This window comes from Callorhinus ursinus, unplaced genomic scaffold, assembly GCF_003265705.2.
Source record: "Callorhinus ursinus isolate GAN/ISIS: 27379988/994484 unplaced genomic scaffold, GSC_fseal_2.0 scaffold18, whole genome shotgun sequence".
In the NCBI taxonomy this organism is placed as follows: Eukaryota; Metazoa; Chordata; class Mammalia; order Carnivora; family Otariidae; genus Callorhinus; species Callorhinus ursinus.
Window position 1 is genome coordinate 36,125,530 of NW_027397080.1, and position 16,785 is coordinate 36,142,314.

Consider the following 16,785-nt stretch of genomic DNA (forward strand, 5'->3'; position numbering starts at 1 on the left):
GAGGCACCATTATTTGTGCTGTTTGAGGAAACATTGCTTCCTGTTGCACGTTTCAAAACCTTCCTCTTGGCCTGATTTAAAAATCTAGGGAACTGGGGCATCTTAGTGGCTCAGTCAGTTAAGCATCCGACTCTTTTTATTTTGCTTTGTTGCTACTGAGACTTTAGCTCTTTATTTTATTTTTTTAAGATTTATTTATCTATTTGAGAGAGAGAAAGAGGGAGTACAGGGGGAGGGGCAGAGGGACAAGCAGACTCCCCGCTGAGCACAGAGCCCGACGTGAGGCTTGATCTCTTAACCCCAAGATCATGACCTGAGCCAAAATCAAGAGTCAGACGCTCAACCAACTGAGCACTGAGGTGCCCCACGCCCAGCGCAGAGCCTGCTTAAGATTCTCTCTCTCCCGGGGCGCCTGGGGGGCTCAGTCCTTAAGCATCTGCCTTCGGCTCAGGTCATGAAGGGGTCGAGCCCCGCATCGGGCTCCCTGCTCAGCGGGGAGTCTGCTTCTCTCTCTGCCCCTCCCCCTGCTTGTGCTCCCTCTCTCTCTCTGTCTCAAATAAATAAGATCTTAAAAAAAATAAAAAGATTCTCTCTCTCCCTCTGCCCCTCCCCTGCCAAAAAAATAAAAATAAATAAATTAAATAAATAAAAACAGATAAAGTGAACGATTCAAAAATCTAGAAAACCTGCCCTGCCATTACTTCCCAGAAATCTGCCGGGACCCTGGATGTGTCTGCTCTTCTCTTTTTTCCTTTCTCTCTGAAGTAAGGACCACCCGCCTCGCTGCCACCGGGGCTCTCTCTAAGTGGCCTGCCAGACGGTGTGGGCTGTCCCCTGCCCTGGCTGCTCTGGGCCCTGGCTCTGGGCCACTAACTCCTGTGGCCCCCAAGCTGCCCTCGGCCACAGGGAGCAGAGCATCTCGCTGGGCCAGGGCTCGCCCTTGAGTGTCGGCCGCTGTGTCTCTGGAACCTCAGGTGCCCAAAGAGGAGGTGGCCCGGAAGACTGTGGGTGGGACGAAGATGGACAAGGACATCCTCGCCCGCACCACGGAGCAGGTGCGCTGCAGAGTGACCCACAAGCGGGTGGTGTCCAGGCGCGAGTTCAAAGGTCGCCCCTTCAATAGCAAGCCCAAGCTCATCCACTTCAAGGTGAGCCCCGAGAGCCCACCCAGGCACACAGAAGGAGGGACACAGCCCTACTGGCCTCCCCTGGTGCTGAGGGTGTTGCAGGGGGGGTCAGACACCAGCCCCAGGAGGGCCCTCGTCCCAGGGGACAGCCTCCCTGGGAAGGGACAGTGAGGAGGTCAGTGCTCATGTGTCGTCACAGTCACCAGGCTCTGCAGGAGAGGAGAGGACTGCACGTCTGAGTCCGTCAGACAGGGTCGGGCGCCAGCCCTGGGCCCCACACTGGCTGAGGTCCCCAGGAAGCTGTTTCCTGCTCCCGCTCTCTCTGCTCTTCGTGAGTCCCCAGAGGGGCCCTTCCTAAGTTGGGAAACCTTGGGAATTGCTCCTGGTCTCCCAACGCTCCTGGTGCTTGTCTCTGAGACCTTGGTCATGTCATCAGCATGCTGGGCATCGGGGGCACATGAGGAGAGCCTGCCTGTTGCATGCTCGCAGGCGGCTTCCCTCCGACAGGCTCAGAATAACTTCTCTGATTTTTCCAGGATTTTGATATTGGCAAAGTGTATAAGAAAAAGATCACATTGATAAACGCCACCTACACCATTAACTATTGCAAGCTGGTGGGCGTGGAGGATCATCTCCGGGACTTCATCCACATCGAGTGAGAGGCCGTGGGGCGCGGGGGCCAGGGGGCATAGGTCGGGGGTGTGGGGGCCAGGGGGCATGGGTTGGGGGGCATGGGGGCCGGGGGGCACGGGTTGGGGGTGCGGGGGCCGGGGGCACAGGCCCCTGGGTGTCAGACCGCGGTCCACAGCCCTTACGCCCACGCAGCACGTGGTCCCAGTGAAAAGCCTTCTGCTGGGAGGCGGCTCTGTCTGCCTGCTTGGGTGACGTTGTCTGAGGTCAGCCCTGGTCTGTGTGATCATTTTTGTCCCTGTCCATGTCCTGGTGCTGCCCTCTCTGGGGAAGATGTCCCCAGCAGTTGTTGGGCCTTTTCTGTGTGAAGGTTAAGGTCCCAGGACTGTCCGTCCAGCTGTCTGCATGTCCTCTCTGTTACCGTGCTTCTGTGTCCTCCTTCTACAACCCCACCGGCACGCGAGTTGGATCTTCTTTCACATCTATCTGGTGCTCCTTGTTTTTTTTTTTTTTTAAGATTTTTATTTATTTGACAGAGAGAGACACAGCAAGAGAGGGAACACAAGTGAGGGAGAGGGAGAAGCAGGCTTCCCGCCGAGCAGGGAGCCCGAGGTAGGGCTTGATCCCAGGACCCTGGGACCATGACCTGAGCCGAAGGCAGACGCTCAACGACTGAGCCACCCAGGCGCCCCTATCTGGTGCTCTTTAACGCTTGCTTCTTCCCTGCTTTATTTTTTCCCCTCATTTTCTCGTGCTGACCTGCTTGTGTCTGCTGCAATGTCTCTCTGCTTCTTCTTCTCAGCATTTTGCCTTTGGTTTTAAAAAAGCTTCTCCTGGTTTCTGCCAGTTTTTAGTCGATGCGTTTGGAGGCCCACGATGGCCCCAGACGGCTCTAGGACTCCTGGCTGGAGCACAGGTCCCGCGGCCCATTCCCACGACCTGTCTCTGGGATCTGTGATCGCTGACCTGGACTCTGGTCAGCTTCTCCCACGCAGGACACGCTGTTCTCTTCCGGGGCCTGCTGTAGGTTAGACATGGGACCTGCGTTCCCATGTCTGCAGCGTTCTGGACCCTTCCACCATCTGCAAAGCCTTGCGTGGGCAGAGCACCGCCGGAAATCGCTGCTTAGCACCTTTACTCTGTCCTGCAGTCATGCTGGAGGCGCAGGATTTTCCTGTGGTCTACTTGTTCTTCCTGCTGGTCTGCGGGTCTCCGGGGGGCCTCAGGGGCCCAGACTCGGGGTGTCTGTTCCCTTGGCACCTGAAGAAGTCCCTGCCGGGGCTGGAGCTGGGATCCCCACACTGAGGTTATCCGCCCGCCCCCCCCGTCTCCTGCTGCCAAGTTGCCTTTCAGCCCAAAGGTACAGCCCTTGGTGGGTTGTCTGGCTTCCCTCTGGTCGCCTTGACACTTCCCTGTCTCCAGGGTCCTGCAGCTCCTCCACAGTGTATCAGCTGGGGGCTGATTTTCTTAGACGCGTTAGGGCTCACTGAGGACCCAGACGTCTGAACAGCTGAGTGTCCAGGTGTGTTCTCGAGTCCGACCCTCAGTCCATCCTCCTCTCTGTGTCTGACTGACTGTTGAAACTGTCCCCGAGTCTCTTGTTTCAGGGGCCATACTTCTCATTTCCAGAAGCCCCGCATCCTGCCTCAGGCCAGCAACCACTTCGCAATGGTGACTGGTTCCTTTCTCATGTCTGTGAGTCTCTATTTCTGTCCTTGATCATTTTTAACATTACATCTCTCAAAGTCGCCATCAGTCGTTCTCTCATCCAAGGCTCTTGGAGTTTGGCCTTCTGTCTGCACGTGCGTTGCTGGCGTCCACGCTTCCTGTCCAACAAGGGAATCCTATCTTCTCACCAGTGGGACTCTGCCCCCCGGGGTCTCTGTGATGCGGCATCAAGAACCTTCCCTCACAACCAGAGAAGTTTTGGATTTGCTTCTGCCTGGTGCCATGAGGTCATTGCCAGCCAAGGGGAAAACAATTCTATTAAATTTTTAACTTGTATCCTTCTAATCCAAGCACCTTAGGTAAAATCGAACCTTGGGAAAACACACCCCACATTAGAGATTCTCTGGGAGCGTATTTTCCTCACTCAGGATCCAGACCAAAACAAGCCAAATGCCCTCGAATCTCCCTGTGAAGCTGGGGATCTTTCCCCGGATCTTTCCCTGAAAGTGGGGTTCAGAGGGTCCCAGCTGTGTGCAGGGTTAGGGCCCCCTCCCTGGCTCACAACCCCTCACACTGGTGTTGAAACCCTGCCCTTGGTCCAGGCAGGCACATGCATGTCCTCCAGGAATGCTGGTCACTGCTCACCCCATGGCACCTGGCCCCTCACTCACTCTGTACACATTCAGATGTTACCTGAATGTTTCCTGGGACCTGGGACCTGGGGCACCTGGGACCTGGGGCACGGCACCCAGAACAGTCAGGACGGGGTCCAGAAGGCCCGCTTAGTGCCTGCTCCGGGCCGTGGCAGCCACACAGTTGATTCCAGCCCCACGGCGCCTTCCCTGTCAATCTGATCACCTACCCCATGGATGGTTGTGCCTGCAGATTTGATCCCCCTGGTCCCATGTCAGCCGGGATGTCCTGCGAAGTACTTGTCACCTTCAAGCCCATGGTGAGTGTCTGTTCCGAAACCAGATGATATAAAGGGACTTCCCTCCATCGTGAGTGGGTGGTGGGTGGAACCAGGTCTCCTCCTCGGGTGTTGCGGACACTGATGTGCTGATGGAGGAGGGACACATGGGCCTCAGTAGGGGTCACAGGCCCCTGTTCTGTTTCCAAACATATTCTGCATGTTCCTGATGCTGGGAAGAACTACAAGGCTGTCCTGATGGTTTGCTAGCCAGCCGGTGTGATCTGGTGGTGTTCTTGGGTCTAAACGGGGCATGTTAGAATGTTCTAATGGGCCCTGGCCAGTGCGAGACTCCTCTCAGCGGCTGCCATGCCCAGGTCCAGCCGGTGGTAAAGTTACAAACGTTATGGTGGTTGGGGTGCTTTGTTTTTTAGATAAACAAAGATCTGGAAGGAAACGTCTCATTTATGGCTCAGACGGGTGGATTTTCTGTTCCGCTGAAGTGCTCCCCGAAGAAATGTGCAGTAAGTCCAGAGATGCCCGAGCCGGCACCTCTAGGGAGGTCCTGGTGGCGCCTAGGCAGTGCATCCTGGGTCCGGCCTCAGTCCCATGCAGCTCAGGTGAGGCTGGGGCCGAGCCCTGGGCAGGTGAGAGAGCTCGTAGACTGTTCTGGGAAGGGGAGCGCTCCCACTGACGCTGGGAAGCCAGGGCCAAGTCCTGCACCACGCAGAGCCCAGACTGCGGGAGACCTTTGGGCTCATCTCAGGAGAGGCGGGTCCCCTCAGCAGCTCTGTGATGTCCCCTTGATTTCCCTTTTAAACGATAGTCACCATGCTGGGTGTCACATCCCTAGGCCTGACAGCTGAAATTTGCACCTTTTTGCCCGCCCCCGCCTCCCACAACCACCACGCTGCTGTCCATGTCTATGAGCCTGGGTTTTTTAGAATCCACACGTAAGTGAGGTCACACAGTATTTGTCCTTCTCTGGCAGGCTTATCTCACTTAACACAGTGCCCTCAAGGCCCTTCCATGCTGTTCCAAATGGCAAGATTTCCTTCTTTTTTATTCCACTGTATGTATGCCCCCTTTTCTTTATCTGATCATCCGTTGACAGACACTTAGGCTGAACCCACTGGTTGGTTATTGTAAATAATATTGCTGTGAACATGGGGGTGCAGATGTCTTTTTGAGTTAGTCATTTCATTTCCTTGGGTGTATTGCCGGAAGTGAAATTGCCGATCACAGGGTAGGTCTATTTTTAACTTTTTGAGGAAATGCCACACTGTTCTCCAGCCTGGCTGCACCAGCTTGGTTCTCCTTTCTCCACGTCCTCGCCGACACCTGTTGTTTCTAGTGTTTCTGATTCTAGCTTTTCTGACAGCTGTGAGGTGACACCTCATTGTGGGTTGACTTGCGTTTCCCTGATGATGAGCGATGTTGAGTGATTTCCATGTGCCTGTTGGCCGTCCGCTTGTCTCCTTTAGAAGAGTGTGTGTTTAGGGGCGTGGAGAAGAGCTGTGTAGTACCCCCAGGGACTGCCCACCTGATCGCCCCGCCCCGTCAGTAAGAACTACCTTAATTTTATTCTCTATTAAAAAAAAGAAAAATGTCTGTTCAGGTCCCCTTTCCAATTTTAATTGAACTGTTTGTTTTCTCGCTATTGAGTTGTGTGAGTTCTTTATATATTTTGGATGGCAAATATTTTTTCCCATTCTGTAGGTTGCCTTTTCATTTTGCCTGCCTTTGCCATGTGGAACTGATTCTTTTTAAAACCTTTTAATTTATTTTTTAATATTTATTAGTGAAGTATAGTTGACATACAATGTTCTATTAGTTTCAGGTGTACAACACTGATTCGGCAGTTCCATACCTTATTCAGTGCTCATTGTGATATGTGTAGTCACCGCTGATACTTTTTTTAATTAAGAAAAATTTCAAACGTAAGGAAAAGCAGGTAAAATAGCACTGAACATCTGTGCGCTGCCTGGCTCCCATCCCTGTCAACGTTTGCCACATTTGCTTGGTCTGTCCATCTGTCTGTTCTGCTGATCCACTTCCAATAATCCAGCAACATCATAACACTCAACACACCTCCCCCCCAGAAAACTTCCACCGGCCTCTGAGATAAAGAAGGAGATTCTCCTGCAGAAACCACCATGTCACGGCCCCTCCTGAGTGAGCAAGTCAGCACTTACTGCACTCCTAAATTCAGCAGCTGGTCACAGCAGCAAGCATGATGTCTCACAGTCACAGATGTGCAGGCTGGGCTCAGCCGGGCAGCTCCGTCCACACTGCAGGTGAACGGGCAGCAGCCTCCCTGGCAGGAGCTTCTCGTGGGCAATGATTGTAGCCCCGGAACGAGGGCCAGCCACACGAGCACATTTCAGAGCACCCCCATCTCATGTCCTAACTACGTTGACTAAAGCGAGTCGCGTGCAGCGTCCTCCATCATTGGGGCAGAGAGAGAAGCCCCCTCCCCAAGGCAGCGCCCGGTCCACACTCACATGCACCAGCGGCCCCACACCAGCCCCCGTCACCGCTGTTCTTCAGCTAGGACACCCCGCACAGAGGTCACGATCTCAGCCGTATCTAAGTCCACACCTCAGTAGATTACATATAGTCATAACGGGCAGGCACCTCCGCCATGCTTTCCAGAACTCTCCCACTTTCCGGGAGAAGCTCTGTCCCCGGGCAACGCTCTCCACCGCCCCCACCCGGCCAGGACGCCTCCTTGCCACCTTCTGTCTCGGGATTTGAACGCTCTCAGTGCCTTATGGAAGTGGAATCCCGTGGTATTGTCTTTTGTGACTGTCCTCAGGGGTCTGCCACATTGCTGCATGTGTCAGAGTGTGCGTCCCTGTCGGGGCCGACTGGTGCAGAGGCCCTGCTTCTGTCCTGCCGCCCCTCACTTTCCGGCGCCACTGTCTTCTTTTGTGTTACGTTGATCTCTTTTATAGTGAAATGTTTAAACTCCTTCCCATTTCCTTTTGTGTACATTCTGTAGCTATTTCCTGTCTGGTTACCAAGGGCTCACATTTAACATCCTGAAGTTAAAGCACTCCGATTTGGATTTATAGCCGCTTCAGTTCGGCAGTGGGTAGACGATCTGCTCCTTATAGCGTGGCCCCCACCCCTTTCAGGTGTTAATGTCACAGAATTACTTCTCTGTGACTGTGTGTCCAGAACCACAAACTCATAATGTTTGAAATGCATTAGTCTCTTAATTTATGTAGAAAACAAAACGTGGATTACAAACCAAAATGACAATAACATTAGCTCTTAGACTAATACCTGCTTAAAAAAAAAAAAGCATTAGTCTCTTAAATCGTGTAGAGAACAAAACCCACAGTTAAAGCACCTTGACAAGAACACTAGATTTTATGTTGCCCGTGCACTCACCTTTACTGAGGCTGTATTTCTCCTGGTGGCTTCCAGCGACAGGCCCCGTGTCTCCGTTTGGCCTCTGGGCTCCGGGCACATTTCCTGCAAGGCCCTCGGCTTTTGTTCATCTGGGAACGTCCTGGTTTCTCTCACTTTGGAAAGACAGTTTTGCTGGAGAAGGGCTTTTGGTCGACGGTTTTTCCCTTTTGGCCTTTTGTACATGTTGGCCCACTGCCCTCTGGCCTCCGGAGTCTCTGAAATCTGCTGACGATCTTGCTGTGGCCTCGTGTGCACCGGGTCACCTCTCTCCCCCTCTGTCTCAAAGGTCTGATTAAAATGTGTCCCTGCGTGGGTCTCTTTGGGTTCATCTTAGAGTTCGGAGAGCTGCTTTGACGTTTATATTCATGCTTTTATCCAACTTGGGATTCTCGGGCCGTATTCCTCATCTCCCACAGCTGGGACTCTGTGATGCAGATGCTGGTCCACTGGTGGTGGCCCGTCCGTGGTCCCCTAGGCTCTGCTTGCTTTCCTTCAAACTTGACACCCCGTCAAGTCTGGTCATGTCTCCGAGTCCCCTGAGTCTTTCTCCCGCCTGCCACTGGGGCTGACACCAAGACCAGTCTCCCGGTAATGTGGCGACAGCCCACACCATGTCTGGAACCCCAGCATGGCACCAACCGCCACCTCCCTAGCGAGCGTGGCCATCACCTCATGGTTTTAGCAATGCCCATACTTCCTGCCTGAAGCAGCCCCTTCCTTAGGCCAGACGAGTCTCCTGGGGCAGCCGGGCTTCCAGGGTGTCACCCCCTGGGCCCCCGTCCCACTGGGAAGGCTGATAGTTTTCTGCACTAAGTTGTTGCTTTCTCTGAGTTTTCACTTGTTTTCTAGTCTTTAGTGTAAGGAGGAGTTGGGACAATTATCACTTGCGATCGTGGCAATTAGCTTCTCTTCCCATTTCCTCGTGGATTCATGGGTTTTGCGTATTCCATGTTTTGATTGTTTAGTCTCCATTCTTGGCGCACACATTACCCCGCCGTGGCCGTGGCAGCGCTGGGCCCCTGCTTGGGTTCACACACAGCCTGTGCATTGTGTCCCTGGGCCGTGGCGGCTCTGCCGGTGGCTGCCGAGCCTCGCGGAGGCTGTGGAGAGCCCACGTTTGCCGGGGCCTCCTGCCTCCAGGACAACCACCGCCCCCGGGCTTGCAAGCCACCCCCCACGCTGCGTGGACACTGCCTTCTCCTCAGAGTGGCCCACGGCACGGGGCACACTATCTGCTGGGAACGGGCCCTCAGAAAGAGCGACACGTGGTGAAGCCGAGCTTCAGACCCCAGACTTGGCCATGGGAGAGGGCTAGGCAGCAGGAAGCCTGTCACCTGCTGGCCCAGCCCGTCGCCAAGTACATAGAAGGCCAGCATCCCCCAGGCAGATATGACCAGCACAGGGTCCCTGTGTCCTCTGGGCTCTTCGGCACTTTGGTCAGGGAATCATCAGGGGGCGCTGCTGTGACGAAGGTACCCAACACTGTGGCCTCGCTGAGCAGGGGCTTGTTTCTGCCCCAGAGCTGAACCCTTAAAGATGGCTTCCAAGGCTTTGTCCCTTCCCAGTCAGAGGGAAGGGGGAGGCGAGGTCGCCCGCGTGAGCCGGAGGTGATGGTCACGTGGTGGCCCCTGGCTGCAGGGTAGACGGGGCAGTAGAGTCTTTACCGGGCAGCTCCGTGTCCCGCTGAAGCTCAGGGGCTCTGTCATGAACAGGAAGAAGGGAGAACGGCTAGAGGGGCACACAGGGGGCCCCGCAGAGCAGCCCTCCAGCCACCCGGTTTCACGTGTGACCTATCACCCCCACACTCAGAACACACAGCCCTGCCCAGGGCAGCAACCCAGGCCCACCCAGGCCCTGCCTCCAGCTCAGCATGCGTGGGGAGGGCCCCCTGCATCCTGTCCAGGTGTGGCCTCTGGAAGTCTGGTGACCTATAACCCAGAGACGGGTCACCTGCCCCCTACTCCATACACACATGCACACCCACACATTCCACACACCCCACGGTTGCAGCCACACATGAATACACACACATTCGTATTCACACACCCCCGAATACACACACACACCTGCACACCCACATACACACACAGGCTGTTCTGTCTGGTCCCCCTCAGCAGCTTCTGTCCGGCAGGGGCACAGAGGAGAGAGGGGCCCCTGGGCTTCCAAACTTGGGGCCCAGAAAGGCCTGCACACGACATTCTTAGCCTGCGCCCAGATGGCCCGTTGCCAGTGGGCCATGAGGGCGAGGGGAGGCGTGCCCTGGAGGACGCACCGCCCCCCCGGGAGGAAGCCCGCAGCCCCCCCCCCCCCCCCCGCCGTGTCTCCGGGCCGGCAGCCGCCCTGCCAGACGCTCTGAGCGTGAGCCCGCCCTCTCGAGCTTCGTGACTCCCCAGCAAGGGGGACGCTAGCTCAGCTTTTTCTTAAATGACTGTGTTTTTTAGAATAGTTTTAGCATTACAGAAAAAATGCAATCCTAGCTAACCCCACAGCCAGGTTCCCCTATAAACATCTTACATTAGTGCATCACGACTATTAAAATTATTAACCAATATTAACATATCATGATTATTATTAGCTGAAGAAGACACATTATTCAAATTTCTGTAGATTTTACCTAATGTCCAGTTTCTGGGCTAGCATCATACCCCGTGTAACACGTTCCTTATGGTGGTTGTTTTGCGTGGGTCCTCATGGCTGTGACAGTTTTGTTTTTTTTTTAATTAACATATAATGTATTATTTGTTTCAGGGGTACAGGTCTGTGATTCAGCAGTCTTACGCAATTCACAGCGCTCACCATAGCACATACCCTCCCTAGTGTCCATCACCCACCCCCCCCCCACAACAACCCTCAGTTTGTTTCCTGAGATTAAGAGTTTCTTATCCTTTGTTTCCCTCTCTGGTTTCCTCTTGTTTCATTTTTTTCTCCCTTCCCCTGTGATCCTCTGCCTTGTTTCTCAAATTCCTCATATCACTGAGGTCATGCGATACATGTCTTTCTCTGATTGACTTATTTCGCTCAGCATAGTACCCTCAGGTTCCATCCACGTTGTTGCAAATGGCAAGATTTCATTTTCTGATGGCTGCATAATAGCCCATTGTGTGTGTGTGTATATGTGTTTATATGTCTATATGTATATATATAGACCACATCTTCTTTATCCATTCATCTGTCGGTGGACATCTGGGCTCTTTCCATAGTTTGGCTATTGTGGACATTGTTGCTATAAACACTGGGGTGCAGGTGCCCCTTCGAATCACTATGTTTGTATCTTTGGGGTAAATACCCAGTAGTGCAATTGCTGGGTCATAGGGTAGCTCTATGTTCAACTTTTTGAGGAGGCTCCATACTGTTTTCCAGAGTGGCTGCGCCAGCTTGCACTCCCAACAATAGTGTAGGGGAGTCCCCTTTCTCCGGCTGTGACAGTTTCTGAGACTTCCTCTTTTTTGATGACCTTGACCTTTTGGAGGAGTGCCAATCAGTTTTGTGTAGAATGTTCCTCCGCTGGGATTTGTCTGAAGTTTATCTCATGAATGGACTGAGGTGGTGGGTTTCGGGAGGAGGACTGCAGGGTTCTGGCCGCATCATGTCGAGGGCACACACCACCATGGTGCCTCACGGTGCGATGTGACCTTCATCACCTGACTCGGTGTGGCCGCCAGGTTTCCTCACTGTGAGGTTTCTCCTCTGCCACCCTCCTGCCATACTGAGGTCTGGGGGAGTACTCGAGGGGCAGGAGGCATGCTCCGGCTCACTGAGGATTGAATAGCCAGACGCGTGAATTATTTGGAATGCTTCTGTAAGGGAGATTTATCTCTTCCACATTCATTAATTTATAAAATCATTTCTTTATTTCACTCTTTGAATTAGAGCCAAACACAACCTTCTTCTCTTGCTGCTCACATTTTTCCTGGGAGCAATTCAGCCGGCTCCCATTCCCTCTGCCATACGGTTATGACTGTGCCAGAACTTCTGTCGCAGAGCTCCTTTCTTTCTAATACCAGAAAAGGCTCCAGGCTCATCTGCACACCTCCTGCCCCCGCCTAGAGTGAGTCCTTTCTCCAGATAGCCTGGTTCCTCGGGCTGGAGAGTGCCGTCAGTAACCCGTAACTGGGGGGTGCCTGGGGCGCAGCTGGTTAAGCTTCCGACTCTTGATTTTGGCTCAGGTTGTGATCTCAGGGTCGTGAGATTGAGCCCCGCATCTGACTCCATGCTCAGCTCAGAATCTGCTTAAGACTCTCTCTCTCCCTCTGCCCCTCACCGCCCCCCGCCCCCCCGCTCATGTGCATGCACGCGCTGTCTCTCTCTCAAATAAAGAAACCAGTCTTTAAAAGAGAAAAGAAAGGAAGTGGTATCTGCACAGAAGGTGCGGCTGTTGTGCTGGCGTGTCGGCGCTCCCAGACCTTGGTACCGGCACCTCCACCTCCAGTGCGGGACCGTGTGGACCATCCAGCCTCTTCCCCTTGCTCACCCGCCAATTCCGGTCCAACAGCAAGAGCGTGGCTCCCCCCCGCAACCCCCATGCCCTGGTCATTCAGCCCAGCGCCCTGCAGTGTGGACCGGCAAAGCCTGCCCTGTGGAAGCAGCAGAGCCCCACGCTGGGCCCCGAGCTCCACACCCCGTGCTGGGGCCTTCAGCCCCCAGACTCCACACCTTCCTGGAGCCACTCAGCTCAGCACCTTCTCCCTACTTTCTAGTCGGGTTGTTTCTTTTTTTTTTTTTTTAAAGGTTTTATTTATTTATTTGAGAGAGAGAACGAGATAGAGCATGAGAGAGGGGAGGGTCAGAGGGAGAAGCAGACTCACTGCTGAGCAGGGAGCCCGATGCGGGACTCGATCCCGGGACTCCAGGATCATGACCTGAGCCGAAGGCAGTCGCTTAACCAACTGAGCCACCCAGGCGCCCTCGGGTTGTTTCTTCAAACTGTGACCAAGCGAGATTGTTTGGTGACATCCCACATTCCATCCCGAGATTTCCTCAAACTCCCAAATGACATATTTTTCAATAGACTTTATTATTTAGAGCAGCCTTGGGTTCACATCAAACCTGAGGGGCAGCTGCAGAGATTTCCCACGTGCCCCTGCCCCCAGGGGCCATTTGTGACGGCGGACACGCGGCGCGGACAAGTCGCGGTGTCGCGGGCTGCCTCGTCTACAAGAGGGTCGCGCGCGGCCGTGCATTCTGTGGTTTGGACAAAGTTCTAACGACCCGTCCTCACCACTGCAGTCACTCGCGGTAGTTTCGCTGCCCCAGAGCCCCGGCGCTCCGCCTGACCCTTCCTCCCTCCCCGCAAACTGCTGGCAACCTCTGATCTCTTTACTGTCCCCTTAATTTTGCCTTTTCCAGAATGCCATACAGTTGGAATCACCGCATGTACCCTTTTCAGGTTCTTTCCCTTAGTAATGTACACTTGAGATTTCTCCATCTTTTCATGGCTTGATCACTCATTTCTTTTTAGCTAACTTGACTTCTTAGATTGGAACCCAGGAGCTCCCAAATTGTCACGATCAATCCACAAACCAGTGACTTCTAGGATGTGGACTGTGTCCCTGAGGTGTGCAAAAGCCCCACTGGAACCAGATACAGGACTCAGCCTCGTGCAAGAGGAAGGGGCCAGAGCTCCTGGGTCCCCTCAGGGCTGCAGGGCAGCAGGTGGGAGAGGAGAGCTTGCCTAGCAGTCACCCTGGCTCATCCCTGGGTCTTCCGACAGCTGTCCCTTGACAAGGAGCTCATCGACTTTGGCAGCTATGTGGTGGGGGAGACCACGTCCCGGACCATCACGCTGACCAACATCGGGGGCTTGGGCACCAAGTTCAAGTTTCTTCCAGCCTCAGAGTCCTATGAGATGGACATCTCCCAGTCGGTCATGAAAATAGTGAGTGTGTTGCCTGCTCCCAATCGTTAGCGGTGGCTTCTCAGCCAGGGGTGGGGTGTGATGCCCCACTCTGACCCAAGATAGTTCTATGAGTATAAAACCAGCAGTGACAGGAAAGAGTCTGTCAACACAGGGCTGGGTGTCATCGTCAGGCAAAGTGGGAGAGATTAGGCTCCATAAGGGGCCACCTGGGGCCACCTGGCAGGAGCAGTGGCAACAGGACCCCGACCCCTTTCAAGTGGGTAGCAACTGACAGGGCGGTGGCCAAGAGCTCCAGGCCTGAGAGCTGCAGGGGACCCATCTTTCTCCTGATGCACCTGTGAAGCCCCAGCTTGGGGCAGGCCAGCTGAGAGGACACGGCCCGAAAGCCACAGGCAAACCCTGTGCATTCCTGCGCCTTTTCCAAAGGTCTTTTCATGGGAAGGCTGTGAGGACGTACTGCTAAGTTAATGGGAACAACTCAGAGTGACACAGGTGGGACCCCATCTGTGCAGACAACTTCCGTCCCACCCGTGGGCACTGGGAGGTCTGTCGGGGATAAAGATGGGCATGAGAGAAACTTCCTACAAGAAGCTCTGAGCTACTTTACAGTTTCAGTCCAGTCGTGAAGTGGTCTCAGCAAAGGCCCTGGAAGTGTCTCCCCCAGGGAGGGATGGGACCAGTGGGGTGGGGGCTGGGGTGGGAGGGGCTGGGGTGTGAACCCAGAGCAGGGCCAGGAGAATGGTGGGTGAAGAGAGGGGCACAGGCTGGGTCAGCTCTCAGGCCTGCAGGCATCTGAGCTGAGCTGCAGTCAGGAGAGTGGGGAGCCGGAACCTGGGGCACCGACCCCACATGGGGAGAGGAGCCAGGTGTCCCAGGAAAGGAGGACGGAGCGTCAGCATGGAGGGAGACCGCAGAATGGGCTGCATGCTGGAGCCCAGCACACAGCCGGGCCCAAGACCCAGCATCAGTGCCCATGGAGAAGCAAGGAGCCAGCCTGAGCTAGAGACAGGCGGTGGGGCCCTGAGCCCCTGGGCCAGCCGCTGCTGTGATCTGCATGCTTGGCTCAGGGCAGAGAGGGAGCCAGGCAGGAGGGCCATGGCCAGGTTCTCCACGTGGCCCTCCTGGCAACAGGGGTCTGGGTAGCTGAGTGGGAAAGGCAAATGGGAAGCTGCCGGGAAGAGTGTCATGTTCCCTTTTAGAGCAGTGTGTTCACAGATGAAGATAAAAGCCTGTACGATAAAATCATCACCAGCATTTCTGAGCAACAGATCGAGGGCAACGAGTCCTCTCCCACAGACATGCCAAGCCAGAAGGAGTCTGGGAAGCGGGACAGCAAGGAACAGGAAGAGGGGCGCCCCACAGGTGAGCTGGGCACTGGGGGGCAGACACCTGCTGCCTCCCGGGAGGCTCTGACCAGCCGTGTGGTGCCAGAGGGCTGGACTACACCGGGTTTTTCTAGGACTTTGATGTTAAGTGACAGTAAATAAGGAAATATATACATTCAAATAAATACTGGCTGTGGAGTGAACTGAAATTTGCAGTCACAGTTAAGCTAGCAGAATATTTAAAGGGACTCCCAGCTCTGGACCACCAGGCTGGCCGCCGGAGGCTTGGGGGTCCTTGTTGGGACAGTTGAGGAGCCCTGCCCCAGGGGTGCAGCAGCTGGATGGAGGGAGGGAGAGAGGAGGGAGGAAGACCCAGAAGCTCCTCTGACAGGGTCATGGGGGCACTGGGCCGTCTAGGGCCACCCCCAGTACAGAGCAGCATGTAACATGTGAGGACAGTTTACAGAAGAGGCAAGAAACAGGCGGCTCCCCCCCAGCATCCCCAAGCCCCCCGCGGGCGAAGGAAAAGCATTCCCCGTGGCCCAGCCTCGCCTGTTGGCACCCTTCCCATCACCTCCCTGCCTCCCTAGACAGAATCCCTTCCACACACATCCAGAAGGAGCAGATTTCTCCTAGGAGTCCTGTTGCTTGCGCCGCTGTGTGAGCTGTTCTTCCTGTTTCCGCCGCTGTGTGGCGTCCGCTTTCATGCACACACCTGGAGTCACAGACCTGCTGCCCCCCAGTCACAAGTAGGGGTTCCGGGGTGTGTGCCAGCATGCCCCCCGCACAACCCTTCCGGCCTGAGTGTCTCTCTGCAGGGCCCACCCGCTGCATTCTTGCTGCCTCTCTCGTTCGCTCATGTTAAGTTCTTTTTCAACACATTGGTGCCAATTCAGACTCCGGCCAGCAGCCTGGGACCGAGCTACCCCACACAGCTGCCACCAGCCACATCTGCGGAAATCGACAGCTGATTCTAAAATTCATATGGATACCCAAAGGACCTAAAATATCCAAAACAATTGTGAAAAAGAAGAACAAAGTTGGAAGACTCGGACTACCTGATTTCAGGACTTGCTCTAAAGCCACAGTGACAAGAGTGTGGTGGTGGCATAAGGAGACACAGACGCAATGGGACAGAACAGAGTCCAAAAATAGGCCTGCACGAATATGGCCAATCCATCTTCACTAGAGATGCAAAGCTAACTCCTTGGAGAAAAAAAAAACACAGTCTTTTCAACAAATGGGACCTTAATTAGATAAACATATGCCCCCGAAGAATGAACCTCCATCCATTCCTCACGCTGCAAACAAAAACTACTCAAAATAAATCATAGACCTAAATGTAAAACATAAAACTTCTAAAACAAAACATAGGAGAAAATCTGTGTAATCATGTTGGGCAAAGATTTTTTAGATATGACATTAAAAGTGTGATCCATTTTTTTAAAAAATTATCACCTGTTTTGGGATGCAGCAAGAGAATTTCTAAGAAGGAAGTTTAGAGCACTATAGGCCTACCTCCAGAAGCAAGAAAAGTCCCAAACAACCTAAACTTACACCTAAAGGAGCTAGAAAAAGAAGAACAAATGAAGCCCAAACCCAGGAAAAGGAAGAAAATAATAAAGATTAAAACACAAATAAATGATATAGAAACTTAAAAAAAAAAAAACCAGTAGAACAGATCAATGAAACCAGGAGTTTGCTCTTTGAAAAGATCAACAAAACTGAGAAAAACTCTAGCCAGACAAGAGACCAGAGAGAGAAATAAATAAAATCACTAATGAAATAGGAGAAATAACAGCCAACACCACAGAAATTCAAACAATTTCACAGAATATTATGAAAACC

The 16,785-nt window shown here is 53.7% G+C and overlaps 1 protein-coding gene across 4 annotated transcripts in view; it reads left to right on the top strand.

Annotated features, from left to right (window-relative positions):
- Positions 1 to 16,785, top strand: part of CFAP74 (cilia and flagella associated protein 74) — a 64,407-nt gene that overhangs the window by 25,084 nt on the left and 22,538 nt on the right. For all 4 annotated transcript variants that reach the window (XM_073903492.1, XM_073903491.1, XM_073903493.1 and 1 more), the window contains 6 exons: positions 975 to 1,148; positions 1,664 to 1,782; positions 4,311 to 4,377; positions 4,770 to 4,859; positions 13,466 to 13,630; positions 14,812 to 14,974. In XM_073903492.1, coding sequence (XP_073759593.1) covers positions 975 to 1,148; positions 1,664 to 1,782; positions 4,311 to 4,377; positions 4,770 to 4,859; positions 13,466 to 13,630; positions 14,812 to 14,974 — 778 coding nt within the window. The remainder of the gene's footprint in view (positions 1 to 974; positions 1,149 to 1,663; positions 1,783 to 4,310; positions 4,378 to 4,769; positions 4,860 to 13,465; positions 13,631 to 14,811; positions 14,975 to 16,785) is intronic.